Below are 16,970 nucleotides of genomic sequence, written 5' to 3'. Positions count from 1 at the left end.
TTTCTCCCTCCCTCCTCTCTTTCCTCCCTCCTCTCTCCCTTCTTCCTTTCTTTCCTTCCTCCTCTCCCTCCTTCTTCTCTTTCCTCCCTCCTCTCCTTCCTTCCTTCCTTTCCTTCCTCCTCCCTCCTCTCGTTCCTTTCTTTCCTTCCTCCTCTCTCCCTCCCTCCTGTCTTTCCTTCCTCCTCCCTCCTCTCCTTCCTCTCTTTCCTTCCTCCTCTCTCCCTCCTTCCTCTCTTTCCTTCCTCCTCTCTTCCTCCTTCCTTTCTTTCCTCCCTCCTCCCTCCTTTCGTTCCTTTCTTTCCTCCCTCCTCTCTTCCTCCTTCCGTTCTTTCCTCCCTCCTCCCTCCTTTCGTTCCTTTCTTTCCTTCCTCCTCCCTCCTTTCGTTCCTTTCTTTCCTCCCTCCTCTCTCCCTCCTTCCTCTCTTTCCTTCCTCCTCTCTCCCTCCCTCCCTCCCTCCTTCCTCCCTCCTTCCTTCCTTCCCTCCTCCCCTCCGGAGCTGGAGAAGAGGGGAGGAGAGAAGCGAGAGGAAGGCAGGCTGAGAGAGAGAGAGAGAGGGAAGGAGAAAGAGGAGGAGGAGGAGGAGGGGAGGGAGCGGGCCATGGCAGCGGTGCGGGCGGCGTCGGCCGGGCTGGAGGCGGCGATCTGGCTGGGGATGCCCAAAGGAAACTGCTGCCGGCACTCGCCCCCGGGGGCGCCTCGGTAGCCCGGGCTGGGGCCAAAAGGAGGCGACGAAGAGGAGGAGGAGGAAGAGGAGGAGGAGGAGGATGCCGGGCAAGAAGCCCCCCGAAGGGGACCCGCCGGGCCCCGAAGCCAAGCGCCCGGGCGGTGCCTGGTGCTTCACCAACATCCAGATCTTCCTGGTCTCGGAATGCGCCTTGATGCTGGCCCAAGGCACGGTGGGAGCTTACCTGGTGAGCAAACAAGGATGGAGAAGAAGGAGCTGACCTTTCTGGGGGTTTCTTGCCTGCCTTGGGAACTGTCCAGAGGATTGGTGCAAAAAGGGGGAATGTCGGGGGGGGGGGGGATGCCAAGGCATGCCAGCTCTTCCCTGCTGCATTGGGGTTGCATTCCCTGCCTCTCTCCAAGGTGGAAAAGGCTTGGGGGTGGCCCAAAGTCAAAAGCAGAGGACCAGTTGGGTTTGGGAAAGGCCTTGAGCTTGATCTTTACATTCATGTTGTTTTGTATGTTTTCTACTTGCCTCTTGTATGTTTTCTAAGCCACCTGAGTCCCCAGATAGGGCAGGAGAGACATAAAGTCCCATTCATTGTCGAAGGCTTTCATGGCTGGAATCACTAGGTTCTTGTGGGTTTTTTCAGCTATAGGGCCATGTTCTAGAGGCATTTCTTCTGACGTTTCGCCTGCATCTATGGCAAGCATCCTCAGAGGTAGTGAGGTGACTACTTCTGAGGATGCTTGCTGTAGATGCAGGCGAAACGTCAGGAGAAATGCCTCTAGAACATAGCTCTATAGCCCGAAAAACTACCTCTGAGGATGCTTGCCATAGATGCAGGCGAAACGTCAGGAGAAATGCCTCTAGAACATGGCTCTATAGCCCGAAAAAACTACCTCTGAGGATGCTTGCCATAGATGCAGGCGAAACGTCAGGAGAAATGACTCTAGAACATGGCTCTATAGCCCGAAAAAACTACCTCTGAGGATGCTTGCCATAGATGCAAGCGAAACGTCAGGAGAAATGCCTCTAGAAGATGGCTCTATAGCCCGAAAAAAACTACCCCTGAGGATGCTTGCCATAGATGCAGGTGAAATGTCAGGAGAAATGCCTCTAGAACATGGCTCTATAGCCCGAAAAAACTACCTCTGAGGATGCTTGCCATAGATGCAGGCGAAACGTCAGGAGAAATGCCTCTAGAACATGGCTCTATAGCCCGAAAAAAACTACCTCTGAGGATGCTTGCCATAGATGCAGGTGAAATGTCAGGAGAAATGCCTCTAGAACATGGCTCTATAGCCCGAAAAAACTACCTCTGAGGATGCTTGCCATAGATGCAGGCGAAACGTCAGGAGAAATGCCTCTAGAACATGGCTCTATAGCCCGAAAAAAACTACCTCTGAGGATGCTTGCCATAGATGCAGGTGAAATGTCAGGAGAAATGCCTCTAGAACATGGCTCTATAGCCCAAAAAACTGCCTCTGAGGATGCTTGCCATAGATGCAGGCGAAATGTCAGGAGAAATGCCTCTAGAACATGGCTCTATAGCCCAAAAAAACTACCTCTGAGGATGCTTGCCATAGATGCAGGCGAAACGTCAGGAGAAATGCCTCTAGAACATGGCTCTATAGCCCGAAAAAAACTACCTCTGAGGATGCTTGCCATAGATGCAGGTGAAATGTCAGGAGAAATGCCTCTAGAACATGGCCCTATAGCCCAAAAAAACTACCTCTGAGGATGCTTGCCATAGATGCAGGCGAAATGTCAGGAGAAATGCCTCTAGAACATGGCTCTATAGCCCGAAAAAACTACCTCTGAGGATGCTTGCCATAGATGCAGGCGAAACGTCAGGAGAAATGCCTCTAGAACATGGCTCTATAGCCCGAAAAAAACTACCTCTGAGGATGCTTGCCATAGATGCAGGTGAAATGTCAGGAGAAATGCCTCTAGAACATGGCCCTATAGCCCAAAAAAACTACCTCTGAGGATGCTTGCCATAGATGCAGGCGAAATGTCAGGAGAAATGCCTCTAGAACATGGCTCTATAGCCCGAAAAAACTACCTCTGAGGATGCTTGCCATAGATGCAGGTGAAATGTCAGGAGAAATGCCTCTAGAACATGGCCCTATAGCCCAAAAAAACTATCTCTGAGAATGCTTGCCATAGATGCAGGCGAAACGTCAGGAGAAATGCCTCTAGAACATGGCTCTATAGCCCGAAAAAACCCACAAGAACCTAAAGTCCAATTCATTCATCATCCAGGTTGGGTTTCCTTGGTTTTTAATTTTCCTGCAGGGAAAACTATCAGGGAAAATGATAATACAAATCCCACGGTGAAGGGAATGCGATGGCGTGGGTTGTCCTGAGGGTCTCTTGGAGGAGTGGGAGCCTACAACAGAAGGATGGAGGCTCTTCCTAAGGGTTTGCGTGTCATTTTGCCGGGGGAAAGTGTGGAGGAGGAAAGGAGAAAGATTGTATTTGGAAATTATGTGTGTGTGTTGTGTGTGTGTGTGTGCAGAGGCGGCCCTAGGTAATTTTCAAGGGTTTTTGGTCGTGTCAGGAGCGACTTGAGAAACTGCAAGTTGCTTCTGGTGTGAGAGAATTGGCCGTCTGCAAGGACGTTGCCCAGGGGACGCCCGGATGATTTGATGTTTTTATCATCTTGTGGGAGCCCCTGGTGGCGCAGTGGGTTAAAGCACTGAGCTGCTGAGCTTGTTGATTGAAAGGTCACAGGTTCGATTCCGGGGAGCGGCGTGAGCTTCCGCTGTCAGCCCTAGCTTCTGCCAACCTAGCAGTTTGAAAACATGCAAATGTGAGTAGATCAATAGGTACCGCTCCGGCGGGAAGGTAACGGCGCTCCATGGAGTCATGCCGGCCACATGACCTTGGAGGTGTCTATGGACAACGCTGGCTCTTCGGCTTAGAAATGGAGATGAGCACCACACCCCAGAGTCAGACATGACTGGACTTAACATCAGGGGACTACCTTTACCTTTACCTTTTATCATCTTTGTGGGAGGCTTCTCTCATGTCCCCGCATGAGGAGCTGGAGCTGTTAGAGGGAGCTCATCCGCCTCTCCCTGGATTCGAACCTGTGGCCTGTCGGTCTTCAGTCCTGCCGGCACAGGGGTTTAACCAACTGCGCCACAGGGGGCTCCCATTTTCAAGGGTAAGCAAACAGTATTTTGCCTCTCTTCCCAACCAATCACTGATATATTTTCTGTTCGTCGTGGGAGTTCTGTGTGCCATACTTGGTTCAATTCCATCATTGGTGGAGTTCAGAATGCTCTTTGATTTTAGGTGAACTATACATCCCAGTAACTACAACTCGCATATGTCAAGGTCTATTTTCCCCCAAGAGCACCCCTGGGCAAAATCAACTATACTGCAAGTGCTTACTTTGCCTAATGGATTGAGCCACCCCTGTAATTTATAGTTCAACTACAATCAAAGAGCATTCTGAATTCCACCAACGATGGAATTGAACTAAATGTGGCACACAGGACTCCCATAAACAACAGAAAACACTAGAAGGGTTTGGTGGGCATTGACCTTGAGTTTGGGAGCTGTAGTTCACCTACATCCAGAGAGCACTGAGGACTCAAACAATGATGGATCTGGACCAAACTTGGCATGAATATTCCATATGTCCAAGGTGGAGTTTGGGGGAAATAGACCTTGCCATTTGGGAGTTGTAGTTACTGGGATTTATAGTTCACCTCCAATCAAAGAGCATTCTGAACCCCATGAACAACAGAACTGGGCCACAGCAATGCATGGCAGGGAATGGCTAGTAATATAACATAATGTAATCTATATAAATAAAAATGTAATGTTAGTTTGTGGGATTAACATAACTCAGAAGCTACAGGACGAATTGACACCAAATTTGGACAGCATACACCTATCAGGTCAACGAGTGACCATTGCTCATAAAACCCTGAAAAACACAGCACAAGAGGCTTAAAAAGCAAAAAAAACCCAATTACAATGCATGCACATAACCACATTGTTCCCCTGACATTAAGTCCAGTCGTGTCCGAATTGGGGGTGGGGGGGGGGGTGGGATTGGTGCTCATCTCCATTTCTAAGCCCAAGAGCTGGTGTTGTCCATACACACCTTCAAAGTCACATGGCCGACATGACTGCATGCAGGAGTTATCTTCCTGCCGAAGAGCTACCTATTGATCTACTCACATTTGCATGTTCTCTCATTGTTAGGTTGGCAGAAGCTGGGGCTAACAGCGGGAGCTCATGCCGTGCCTTGATTTGAACCTGCGATCTTTCGGTGAGCAAGTTTAACAGCTCAGCGGTTTTACTCACTGCACCACTGGGGGCTTTGGCATAATCACAAGTGTATATGCATAACCACATAAATACACATATACACAAATATATACAAATACGTATACACATATATACACACACAAAACACATATACACAGACTGGGCCACAGCAACGCGTGGCAGGGGAAGGCTAGTATAATATAATATAATATAATATAATATAATATAATATAATATAATGCCCCCGGTGGCGCAGTGGGTTAAAGTGCTGAGCTGCTGAGCTTGTTGACCGAAAGGTTGCAGGTTCAAATCCAGGGAGCGGCGTGAGCTTCTGTTATCAGCCCCAGCTTCTGCCAACCTAGCAGTTCGAAAACTTGAAAATGTGAGTAGATCAATAGGTACCACTCTGGCGGGAAGGTAACGGTGCTTCATGGAGTCATGCCGGCCACATGACCTTGGAGGTCTCTATGGACAATGCCGGCTCGTCGGCTTAGAAATGGAGATGAGCACCACACCCCAGAGTTGGACAAGATTGGACTTAATGTCAGGGGAAACCTTTTGTATGGAAGATACCATTTGTATGGAATGGGATTTGAGCATCCATGGATTTGGGTACCCACTCAGGTTCTGGAACCAAACCCCAGTGGATACAGAAAGCCATTGGACTCTTTTTCCCTCCCTTGATACCCAAGATGAGTGTTTCCCTCTTTCTCCAATGCTCTTCCAGCGTAATTATGACTTTCCAGGCTCCTTTACGGCAGCTCTTGGCATTTTCCCAGCCAGTGGTAGTTTGGGGTGGCATTATAACTCCTCCTTAACTTATGGTGAACCTTAGGTGACCCTTTCATGGGGCTCCTTTAAGGCTGAGAGAGTGTGGTTCACCCAAGGTCACTCAGTAGGTTTCCGTAGCTGAGCTTTGGACCAAATGCTGGTCTGCAGAGTGGTAGCTCAGTCCTCAGTGCTGGCAAAAGTTACTTTGCATTGGTATCAAGGGCAACGAGAGAGGTGCCTCCTTCTGATACTATGCCTTTTCTGGCTCTGCTGTGTTGTTTGTGTGTATGAAAAGGCCGGTGCCAAGGAGACATTTTATTTCAAGTGGGCTTTGAGGGGAACAACATGTGCCGAGGAAAAGACCCATAGAAGAGGAGATTTGGTGGACTGAAAGCTGAAAGTGGTCATTTTAACACCTCAAGGTTATTCCAAATGATTTGTATGCTGAAACATCTCCTTTGGAGAGCGAGGATATGAATTATTTCATTGTAGTGTTGAACGAATGCTATTTTAATTTATTTCGGAAGACTTCCATGTTTGAAAATGGCCTTTTGGAGAGGTGTGCGTTGCCGCAAGCAGTTTGCCTTGCCAAGGGTGCAAAATAGCCTGCTATTCGTTGTGTGATCTGGAGTTGCTTCGATGCTATTTAGCAAGCAGAACCCAAATAGCATTGAGTATTGGACGGCACCAAAGGTCCAGGCCTGGCGACGTCCTCTATGGATATTCTATGGCATTCAGAACTCTTTGCATCTCGATTCAGCCATGTTCAAGATGCTCGCATCATAAGCAAGTCTCCTGCAATAATGACGATGACCAAGACACTATATCAACTCTTGTTGCTTTTGTAATGAAGTCATTTGTCCTGTTTTGATCATCCCCAAGCTCCTTCACCTCTTGCAGCTGATGCCCAATAAGAGGGCACTAATATATGACGATTGCAACTACAGTTGTAACAATAATATCACAATTATGGCTGTGCGATGATTGGGAAACTATTTCATATGCGTAGCCACAATAATGTCTGCTGCACACTTGAGTGAGCATCAGCTGCATGCAGAGAACGAAGCCTACTCTGCTCGTAATCCCAGCATAGGTGAATGGCATATACATCAAATATTGGGATGGTGCTTCAACACACCTTCCTTAATTAAGTATACAGTGGTATCCACTAGAATTATGCGCAAAACTGTTTTATTTCATTTCATCTGTTAAAAACATAGAATCATAGAGTTGGAAGAGACCTCATGGGCCATCCAGTCCAATCCCCTGCCAAGAAGCAGGAAAATTGCATTCAAACCACCCCCGACAGATGGCCATCCAGCCTCTGTTTAAAAGCTTCCAAAGAAGGAGCCTCCACCACTCTCGGGGGAAGAGAGTTCCACTGCTGAACAGCTCTCATAGTCAGGAAGTTCTTCGTAATGTTCAGATGGAACCTCCTTTCTTGTAGTTTGAAATGTTCTTTTGTTACTTTTGGGAACACGTAACAGGAAGCCCCCCCCCCCCCCAATTCGAAAATCAGCTTGTCATGAAAGCAAGCGGGAGCTGATCCTGGCTCTTCACTTGCTTTTTGTGAACACATGGCTCTCCATGCCACCTGCCTTGGAAAGAGAGAGAGTGTTTGGGAAAGTGTGTGTGTGTGTGTGGTGTGTGCAGGCACAGAAAGCATCCATGTCTGCCTGCAGCTCAGCTCCTCCTCTCGAGTAAGAATGAGAACTTACCTGTTGCCTTGGAAAGGGAGTGCATGTGTGGTGTGTAGGCCCACAAATTGCACATACCTGCCTGCAGCTCAATAAGACTGAGAACCTGCCTCCTTGCCTTGGAAAGAGAGCATGTACACGTGTAGCACACACTCACTGTCATTATGTTTGGTTGACTGCTTTTATGTATTTATTTATTTATTTATTTATTTACGGCACTTGTAGACCGCTGTTCTCAGCCCTAGGGCGACTCACGGCGGTGTACAACATATAAAAAACAATTTACAATAAAGGCAATAGCACAAACAACAGTAACAACATCAATCTCAATAATACAATTACACTAACTCATTCGCAACATCTCATCATAGAATCACAATCCAATCTCGTTTTCCATATTCCGTTCCAATCGTCATTGCCAATTGTTGTAGCACTTAGTCAAACGCCTTCTCAAACAACCAGGTCTTTAGTCTCTTGCGGAATGTCATAAGGGAGGGCGCCTGTCTGATGTCTACAGGGAGGGTGTTCCACAGCCGGGGGGCCACCACCGAGAAGGCCCTATCCCTCGTCCCCGCCAGGCGTGCCTGTGAGGCAGGCGGGATCGAGAGAAGGGCCTCCCCAGACGATCTCAAAGTCCTCGTGGGCTCATAGGCCGAGATGCGGTCAGACAGGTATTTTGGGCCGGAACCGTTTAGGGCTTTGTAGGGCTTTAAATGTTTTGTGTATATTGTTTATATGCCTTTATGTTTTATACTTTAATGTTATGTTGTTTATTTTATTGTAATTTGTATCTTATTGTATTGTGATTTGTTGTTTGGGCTTGGCCTCATGTAAGCCGCTCTGAGTCCCCGTTGGGGGAGATGGTGGCGGGGTATAAATAAAGTTTATTATTATTTATTATAGCATGTAGGCCCAGGAAGTTTGTGCATCTGCCTGCAACCAAGTGCCTCTCCTCTAGAGTAGAGTGTCAGGTCCCTCTTCTCTAGAGGAGAAACAGTTAAGAAGCCTCCATAAAGCTTGTGCCTGCCTGCAGCTGAGCATCTCTCCTCTAGAACAGCTTAAATGCCTATTTATTTATCGTATCATCCGCAACCAGAACATTGTATTACATTTCTAACAGAACAAAACAAACAAACAGATAAAAAATAAAAAAACCCACAAATTTTGCAGACTTGGTAGCTGATTAAATGTCCTTTGACCAGTATCTGGCCACTTGGAGTGCCTCTGGTGTTGATGCAAGAAGGTTCTCCATGGTGCATGTGGCAGGGCTCAGGTTGCATTGCAGCAGGTGGTCAGTGGTTTGCTCTTCTCCACACTCGCATGTCGTGGATTCAACTTTGTAGCCCCATTTCTTAAGATTGGCTCTGCATCTCGTGGTGCCATAGCGCAGTCTGTTCAGCGCCTTCCAAGTCGCCCAGTCCTCTGTGTGCCCAGGGGGGAGTCTCTCATCTGGTATCACCCACGGATTGAGGTGCTGGGTTTGAGCCTGCCACTTTTGAACTCTCGCTTGCTGAGGTGTTCCAGCGAGTGTCTCTGTAGATCTAAGAAAACTATTTCTTGATTTAAGTCGTTGACGTGCTGGCTGATACCCAAACAAGGGATGAGCTGGAGATGTCTCTGCCTTGGTCCTTTCACTATTGGTTGCAACTTCCCGGTGGATGTCAGGTGGTGCAATACCGGCTAAGCTTAAATGCCTAAAATGACAGGAAGGGAAGCCTGGGAAGCCCCCCCCCCCCCACCCAATAATAGGCTGATAGAAAATGGATCTTTTGGCACCCCAGTGCAAAAACAGATATCTGCCTTCCCAATTTCAGGAGGCCCCCAAAAAACAGATTGCCCCCCCCCCATCAAAAGCCATGACATTAAATGGGCCAAGGTTTACCTCAAAAGCACAACCCTAGTATCCACTGGTTTGGCTCTAAGAACCACCTGTGGATACCAAAACCCAAGTTGTAAAATGGTCTCCCTTATATAAAATAATTAAACCAAGTTCTGCTTCTTGGGATATTTCCAAGCCTTGGACTACCACCCGTGGATACAGAATCCGTAGTTATGGCAGGCCGATTGTATGCCACAACTTAGACCAAGGGTCCTCAAACTAAGGCCCGAGGGCCGGATACGGCCCTCTAAGGTCATTTACCTGACCCTCGCTCAGGGTCAACCTAAATCTGAAACAACTTGAAAGCACACAACAACAACAACAATCCTATCTCATCAGCCAATAGCAGGCCCACACTTCCCATTGAAATACTAATAAGTTTATCTATATATATAAATTTGTTAGGGGCATCCAACGAGGAAACAAAACTCAAAAACCCCCCAACGAAACTTAACCAAAATTCCCATGCCCATAACACAACCCACAAGGTACAAACAAACTCAAAATGAAAAACAACACAACAACACACTCACAAAACGGCAAAACAACAAAACTCAAAAATCCCCCAACGAAACTTAACCAAAATCCCCGTGCCCATAACACAACCCACAAGGTACAAACATACCTACTCAAAATGAAAAACAACACAACAACACACTCACAAAACGGCAAAAGAACAAAACTCAAAAAAACCCCAACGAAACTTAACCAAAATTCCCATACCCATAACACAACCCACAAGGTACAAACATATCTACTCAAAATGAAAAACAACACAACAACACACTCACAAAACGGCAAAACAACTGAGCATGCGCATTGGCGCCCAGCCGCAAGTTCCCTGGCGCGCGCACATGGCCTTCCGGCCAACGTTCCCTCTGCGGAAACCATGCCCACTCCAAGCCCCGCCGCGCCGCTTCCCGCACACACACACCCCCTGCCGCACACACACACGCAACCCCACGCTCCATCACTCCCCCCGCCGCCGCATACACACACGCAACCCCACTCCCCCCGCCGCCACACACACACATGCAACCCCACGCTCCATCACTCCCCCCACCGCCGCTCACACACGCAACCCCACTCCCCCCGCCGCCGCACACACACACGCAACCCCACGCTCCATCACTCCCCCCGCTGCCGCACGCACACACGCAACCCCACGCTCCATCACTCCCCTGCCCCAATCTTACCTTCTTTTACTTCACGCCACCTCCAAACCCCACCCCGCCCCTTCCCGCCCTGTCAAAATCTAGGAAAGACAGGAAGGAAGGAAAGAAGGAAGAAAGAGAAAGGGAGGTAAAGAAAAAGGGGGAAGGAAGGAAAGTTAGAGGAAGAAGAAAAGGAAAGAAAAGGAAAGATGGAAGGAAAGAAAAGAGAGACAGCAGAAGAGAAAGAAAAAGGGGGAAGGAAGGAAAGAGATAGAGAAAGAAGAGAAGAAGGAAAGATGGGAAGGAAGGAAGGAAGGAGGGAGGGAGGGAAAGAAGGAGAGAAAGAGGGAAGATTGGCCACAGCAACACGTGGCGGGTAAAGGTTGTTATTTCTATTATTATTATTATGCTATTGTTCCTATGAGACCCTTTTAGGGGGAATGGGAGAGGTGTCAGGTCCCGGAGGCAATGCATTGCATTATTGTTATTGTTATGATGGTGGTGAAATAAAAGGAAATAAAAAGTGAAAGAAGGAAGCAAATAGGGAGGGAAGAAAGGCAAAGGAAGAAAGGGGGAGGGGATGAAGGAAAGAGAGAAGGATGAAACCAAGTAGTGAAAGAAGGAAAGAAAGAAAGAGGTAGAGAAGGAAAAAAGGAGAGAAAGGGGGAGGAAAAGGGGGAAGGAATAGGTAGGGACCTCTCTTTCATAATAGTCCAGATATCTACCTCAACTTTGATAAGTTTTACTATAGGCCACAGCAACGCGTGGCAGGGCACAGCTAGTATTTGTTAAAATTGTTCTTTTTAATTATTGTATTGTTTTTAACTGGGTTTTTTTTGCACTACAAATAAGATATGCAAAGTGTGCATAGGAATTCATTCATTTGTTTTTCAAATTATAATCCGGCCCTCCAACAGTTTGAGGACCCCTGATTTAGACAATTTAAAATACTGGTAATCATAATGCACAGCTCCGCATGTTTATGATCCAGTGCCAAATGCTCTTATAGATTTGCATTTGGCTTAACTCTCGACGCCACCTCTCCTGACATCTCCATCGAATGAATGGATGCCGGTGTGTGGAGGTGGGATGTGTGGGATGCAAGCGAAAAGGAGAAGCGTGGAGTGGATGTTTCTCCCCTCAACCATCTGCCTTTTTCACTTTTTTGCAGACCACCTTGGGATTCTAATCTCAGTTTTTGCTCACTGTGCAATTCCATTTTTCCTTTCTCTTTTGTTCTGGGTGGGAGCGAGGAAGAGAACAGATTGATGAGGGATGGATGTGCTGTCCCACGCTGGGCCTATGCATAAGACTGTAGACAGGACATAAATTCTGTGTGCCCAACGGGATGCCGGGGATGCCTCAGATTAAAGGCCCTTGGATTTCCTTAAAACAGAGTCTTTAGATTGCTTAAAGGTTCAACAAAGTTCTTTATTAATGAAAACAATCAGGTACTTTAAGGCTTTCTTAACAGTCTATTGGCTCTCTCAATCTTGTCCACAGCGAACAGGCACTATCTTCATAACTGTAACTAATGGGGAAAATCCTTAACTTCTAATCTGGGCAGTCTGTCTTTGCTTCTGTTGGCGTGGAGCCCCTGCACCCGGTACCAACTGCTTCTGGCTTCCGCGAGTGACCCTTACCAAGCAGAGCTTTGTAGACTTCCAGGGAAAAAAGAACTCAGGTTTCTGTGATGGCTGACTGAAGTCCTTCAGCAAAGGAGCTGTAGGGCTGTAGAGCTGTATAACTCACGGTCCCATTTTGCATCTTGGTTCTCCAGTGTTTGACAAGGATGCTTGTGAATACAAGACACTGTGTTCATTGTTGGATGATCCTGCTTCACGGCTCATGTCAGCATATAAATCTAGGATGAGTTGACTAGTTCAGACACAAACTCAAATTGCAGGAAGCATTGGAAATGGGTACTTTGAATAGATGTTTGTTTACATGTATAAAAATGGGTGCAGTGATGGAGGTAAGAAGGCGAGGAAGCCGCAGAGATGTAAAATACTTCTGCAAGCACAAGATGGTTTGAGTGCAGACCTAAGTATGGTGGACCTTTGATATCCACTGGAATTTGGTGCCCTACGGACACCAAAATCCATAGATGCTAAGGTTCTATTATATTCAATGACTTAGTGGTCAAGGTAGCAAAATCAAAGTTTTTTTGAGGTAATGTTTTCAAGCCATGGATAGTTGAACCCACAGGCATGGAAACCATGGATATGGAGTGCCAACTATATGCTTTACAAATGGGAAAGTTCTAGTTGAAGAACCCAGTGATGATCTAATTAGCTTGTACTCATTCCACTCTAAAATACTTAGAATCATAGAGTTGGAAGAGACCTCATGGGCCATCCAGTCCAACCCCCTGCCAAGAAGCAGGAAATTGCATTCAAATCACCCCTGACAGATGGCCATCCAGCCTCTGTTTAAAAGCTTCCAAAGAAGGAGCCTCCACCACACTCTGGCGCAGAGTTCCACTGCTGAACAGCTCTCACAGTCAGGAAGTTCTTCGTAATGTTCAGATGGAATCTCCTTTCTTGTAGTTTGAAGCCATTGTTCCATTGAGTCTCCAGGGCAGCAGAAAACAAGCTTGCTCCCTCCTCCCTGTGACTTCCTCTCACGTATTTATACATGGCTATCATGTCTCCTCTCAGCTTTCTCTTCTGCAGGCTAAACATGCCCAGTTTTTAAGCCGCTCCTCATAGGGCTCGTTCTCCAGACTTAATTGATTGACTCTCTTATTTGGCCTTTTTTTGAAACCCAGTTTATATTTAAACTCTGCCTGCCAAAAATTAACCTGAACCACAAGGCTTGTTACTATCACAGTGTCATTTGTGATGGTGCTATAGGAATCTAATCCATAGGAAATGCTGTAGTTCCTTGTTTGCCTTGCTGCTCCATTATCTTCCCATCCCACCATTCCTTCCAGAACTTCACATAAACCATATTAGTATGCCATATTTGGATCCCTTTTATTAATTGGGACAGTTAGGGGTATTTGTATGCATTTGGTGACATTCTGGAAGCTCAAGCATGAGACAACAGCTCGTGTTAACCAGAGTTTGGTAAGAATAATTTTTTGGAACAGAACTCCCATCATCCCACAAATTATCATGAACACTGGTCATGTTAAACTTTATGGGAGACAACACTGAATGAGATGAATGAAATTCCTCTTCCTATTTCTTAATATCTTCAAAGAGAGATGTTATTATTTTTGGACTGAGATGCAGAAGTTAACCATGGAGTCAGGTTGGAGGATGGAGAAATTTCTAGATACATATTCTTTCCTAGATAAGTATCCTCTCAAGTTTGGCTATTTTTTCCACTTTTGTGCAAGTTTTGTACCCTTAACTTTGCCAAAATGGAGTCTATACTGCGTACTGGCCCAATCTCAACATGATTTGTGAAATAGCTTATTATTGGGCTCTGAGAGTGACATTATATGATTCCATCATTGCTCTATTTTCTTTTCTTGACAAATGCAAGATACGTCACTGGCAGAAAAAATGGTGGATGCATGGCTCGATGGCAGTACATGTGAAAAAGATCTTGGAGGTCCTTGAGGGGAGAAAGGTGAACATGAGCCTAAAATGTCATGCGGCAGCTAAAAAAGCCAATGGGATTGTGGCCTGCATAAATAGGAGTCTAATATCTAGCTTCAGGGAAGTCATTCTCCCCCTCTATTCTGCCTTGGTCGGTCGGACCACTTTACCTGGAATCACACTGTGTCCAATTCTGGGCACTGCAGTTGAAGGGAGATGTTGACTCTAAGCTGGAAGGTGTCCAAAAAAGGACGACTCAAAGGATTAAGGGTCTGGAGAACAAACCCCATGAGGAATGGCTTAAAGAGCTGGACATGTTTAGCCTGCAGAAGAGAAGGCTGAAAGGAGACATGATGAGGGCCATGGGTCGAGATGTGAGGGGAAGTCATAGGGAGAAGGGAGCAAGCTTGCTTCTGCTGCCATGGAGACTAGGACGCAATGGAGCAATGGCTTCAAACTACAGGAAAGGAGATTCCACCTGAACATGTGGAAGAACTTCCTGACTGTGAGTGAGAGCTGTTCAGCTGTGGAACTCTCTCTCTGCCCCAGGGTGCGGTGGAGGCTCCTTCTTTGGAGGCTTTTAAACAGAAGCTCGATGGCCATCTGTCGGGGGAGCTTTGAATGTGATTTTTCTGCTTCTTGACAGAATGGGGTTGGACTGGATGGCCCGTGAGATCTCTCAACTCTATGATTCTATATTTTGCCAGTGTCACTTCGAAAACTCGAATGCTATACTTTGTGAGCTTTACTTGGCCAAGAAAGGTATAACTCTCTAGTGGGACATTGTATCTTATTATTATTATAATTTTGGCTCTGTTGTTGACATGGCTTCACCAAATACATTTCTTTCATAGGAATGCAATTATCATATTTGCTCGTGTCTAACGTGCACCTTTTGGGGGCTGAATTCAATCGCCAAAATTGGGATGTGCATTAGATTCGATGCATGTCACTTTGCTGGAGGAAAGTGTGGAGGAGGAAAGGAGAAAGATTGTATTTGGAAATTATGTATGTATGTGTATGTATATATATATATGTGTGTGTGTGTGTGTGTGTGTAAATATAAAATATATTATATATTATATATAATAAATATATAGAATAATTTATATGTATAAATATAAACCTTGTCTCCTGTGCTATGCTTATAATATAATATAATATAATATACTTATAATATTTATAATATTATAATGTAATACAGTATAATACTAGTAATAATAATAATGATATTATAATCATATATATTTAGATTACATGTAATATTACTAATAATATTACAATATAATGGTAGATCAATAGGTACCGCTCCGGCAGGAAGGTAACATCACTCCATGCAGTCATGCTGGCCACATGACCTTGGAGGTGTCTACAGACAACGCCAGCTCGGTGACTTATTTATTTATTTACTGTATTTGTATACCGCCTTTCTCAGCCAATCGGCGACTCAAGGCTTAGAAATGGAGATGAGCACCAACTCCAGAGTTGGACATGACTGGACTTAATGTCAGGAGACTGTGGTCAACATGGCTTCCCCATATATATTTCTTTCATAGAAATGCAATTACCATATTTGCTCGAGTCTAACGTCCACCTTTCTGGGGCTAAATTCAATCGCCAAAATTGAGATGTGCATTCCATTCAATGGCACATTATATTCAAGTAAATATGGTAAACTGTATTTCTTTTTGGTATTGATGGAGCAAAAGTAAGCCCACAAGGCCTAGAATAGACATTGACTGAAAGAGATTCACACTTTGGATGAAAATGGCCCCGTTGAAGCTACTTTTTAGATCAAGGGTAAATCATCTTTGTTATCAGTGAAGGTTTCTATAATATTACAAAGTGATTTTCATTAGAACTATGGCAGAGGGAAAAGAAAGGTTAAATTAATCCCAGCCTTAAAAGTCTCTGCTGTTTGCTCTCTTCCCTCCATTGGCAGCGATTTGCATTACAAAAGACTAGAATGAAAATTGCGTTCATGCAAATTTTCTCCCAACTGTTTCCCCCCCATAATGCTAAAACCTGGCATAGGATGGAGCTGGATGACATTTGCAAAGAGGCACTCCCTGTTACGCTGCATTGCTGAGAGTTTGTTTTTAAATGGTCCTCCTCTAGGACTGTGTTATTCTTAACTGCTTTCCAGGCTGACTGCTGCTGAATGTAAACGTATGTCCCCCTTGCACTGTTTCCCAAAATAGGTGGACAAGACAGACTGTGGCCGAGACCAAAAATAGTTAGATAAGGCAAGACTGGGAAGGAATGGAAGGAGGGGACCTTGCTAGCTGCAGGGGCTTCTGGGTCGCGTAATCCAGAGATGTAACTTTTGTAAAGTATGGCAGCAGTTAGAAACAGACAGATGGGCTGATGCAAATTCCAACTGTGTGATGAGCTAATTCTTTATCATCATTATCATCTATTTAGATGGTATTATCAAAGCATATAGTGTTTTACATGTAAAGCCATCCAAAAGGCCTTCGTTCCTTGCCCTCTGGTTGACAATCTAACTATTAATAATAATAATAATAATAATGACTGGTGATAGCAGGATTGAAGAGAAACAACTGGAAAAGCTGACACGATATGAGGATTTAAACATCGAACTGCAAAGACTCTGGCACAACCCAGTCAAGGTGGTCCCAGTGGTGATCGGCACACTGGGTACAGTGCCTAAAGACCTTGGCCTGCACTTAAACACAATCAGCGCTGACAAGATTACCATCTGCCAGCTGCAGAAGGCCACCTTATTGGGATCTGCATGCATTATTTGCCGATACATTACACAGTCCTAGACACTTGGGAAGTGTCCGACGTATGATCCAATACAACAACCAATGATCTTGTATTGTCGAAGGCTTTAATGGCCGGAATCACTGGGTTGTTGTAGGTTTTTTCGGGCTGTATGCCATGTTCTAGAGGCATTTTCTCTGAGGATGCCTGAATCTATGGCAAGCATCCTC

At 45.7% G+C, this 16,970-nt stretch overlaps 1 protein-coding gene across 1 annotated transcript in view; it reads left to right on the top strand.

The window, feature by feature from the left end:
* The first annotated feature begins 370 nt into the window (after positions 1–370).
* SLCO3A1 (solute carrier organic anion transporter family member 3A1) overlaps positions 371–16,970 on the top strand; it is a 145,813-nt gene continuing 129,213 nt past the window's right edge. Inside the window, exon 1 of the mRNA XM_067471309.1 lies at positions 371–912. Coding sequence (XP_067327410.1) covers positions 766–912 — 147 coding nt within the window. The 5' untranslated portion in view covers positions 371–765. The remainder of the gene's footprint in view (positions 913–16,970) is intronic.

This window comes from Anolis sagrei, chromosome 9 (genome assembly GCF_037176765.1).
Source record: "Anolis sagrei isolate rAnoSag1 chromosome 9, rAnoSag1.mat, whole genome shotgun sequence".
Lineage (NCBI taxonomy): Eukaryota > Metazoa > Chordata > Lepidosauria > Squamata > Dactyloidae > Anolis > Anolis sagrei.
The sequence above is the reverse complement of the archived record's forward strand: the minus strand, read 5'-3'. Positions and strand labels throughout refer to the sequence as shown.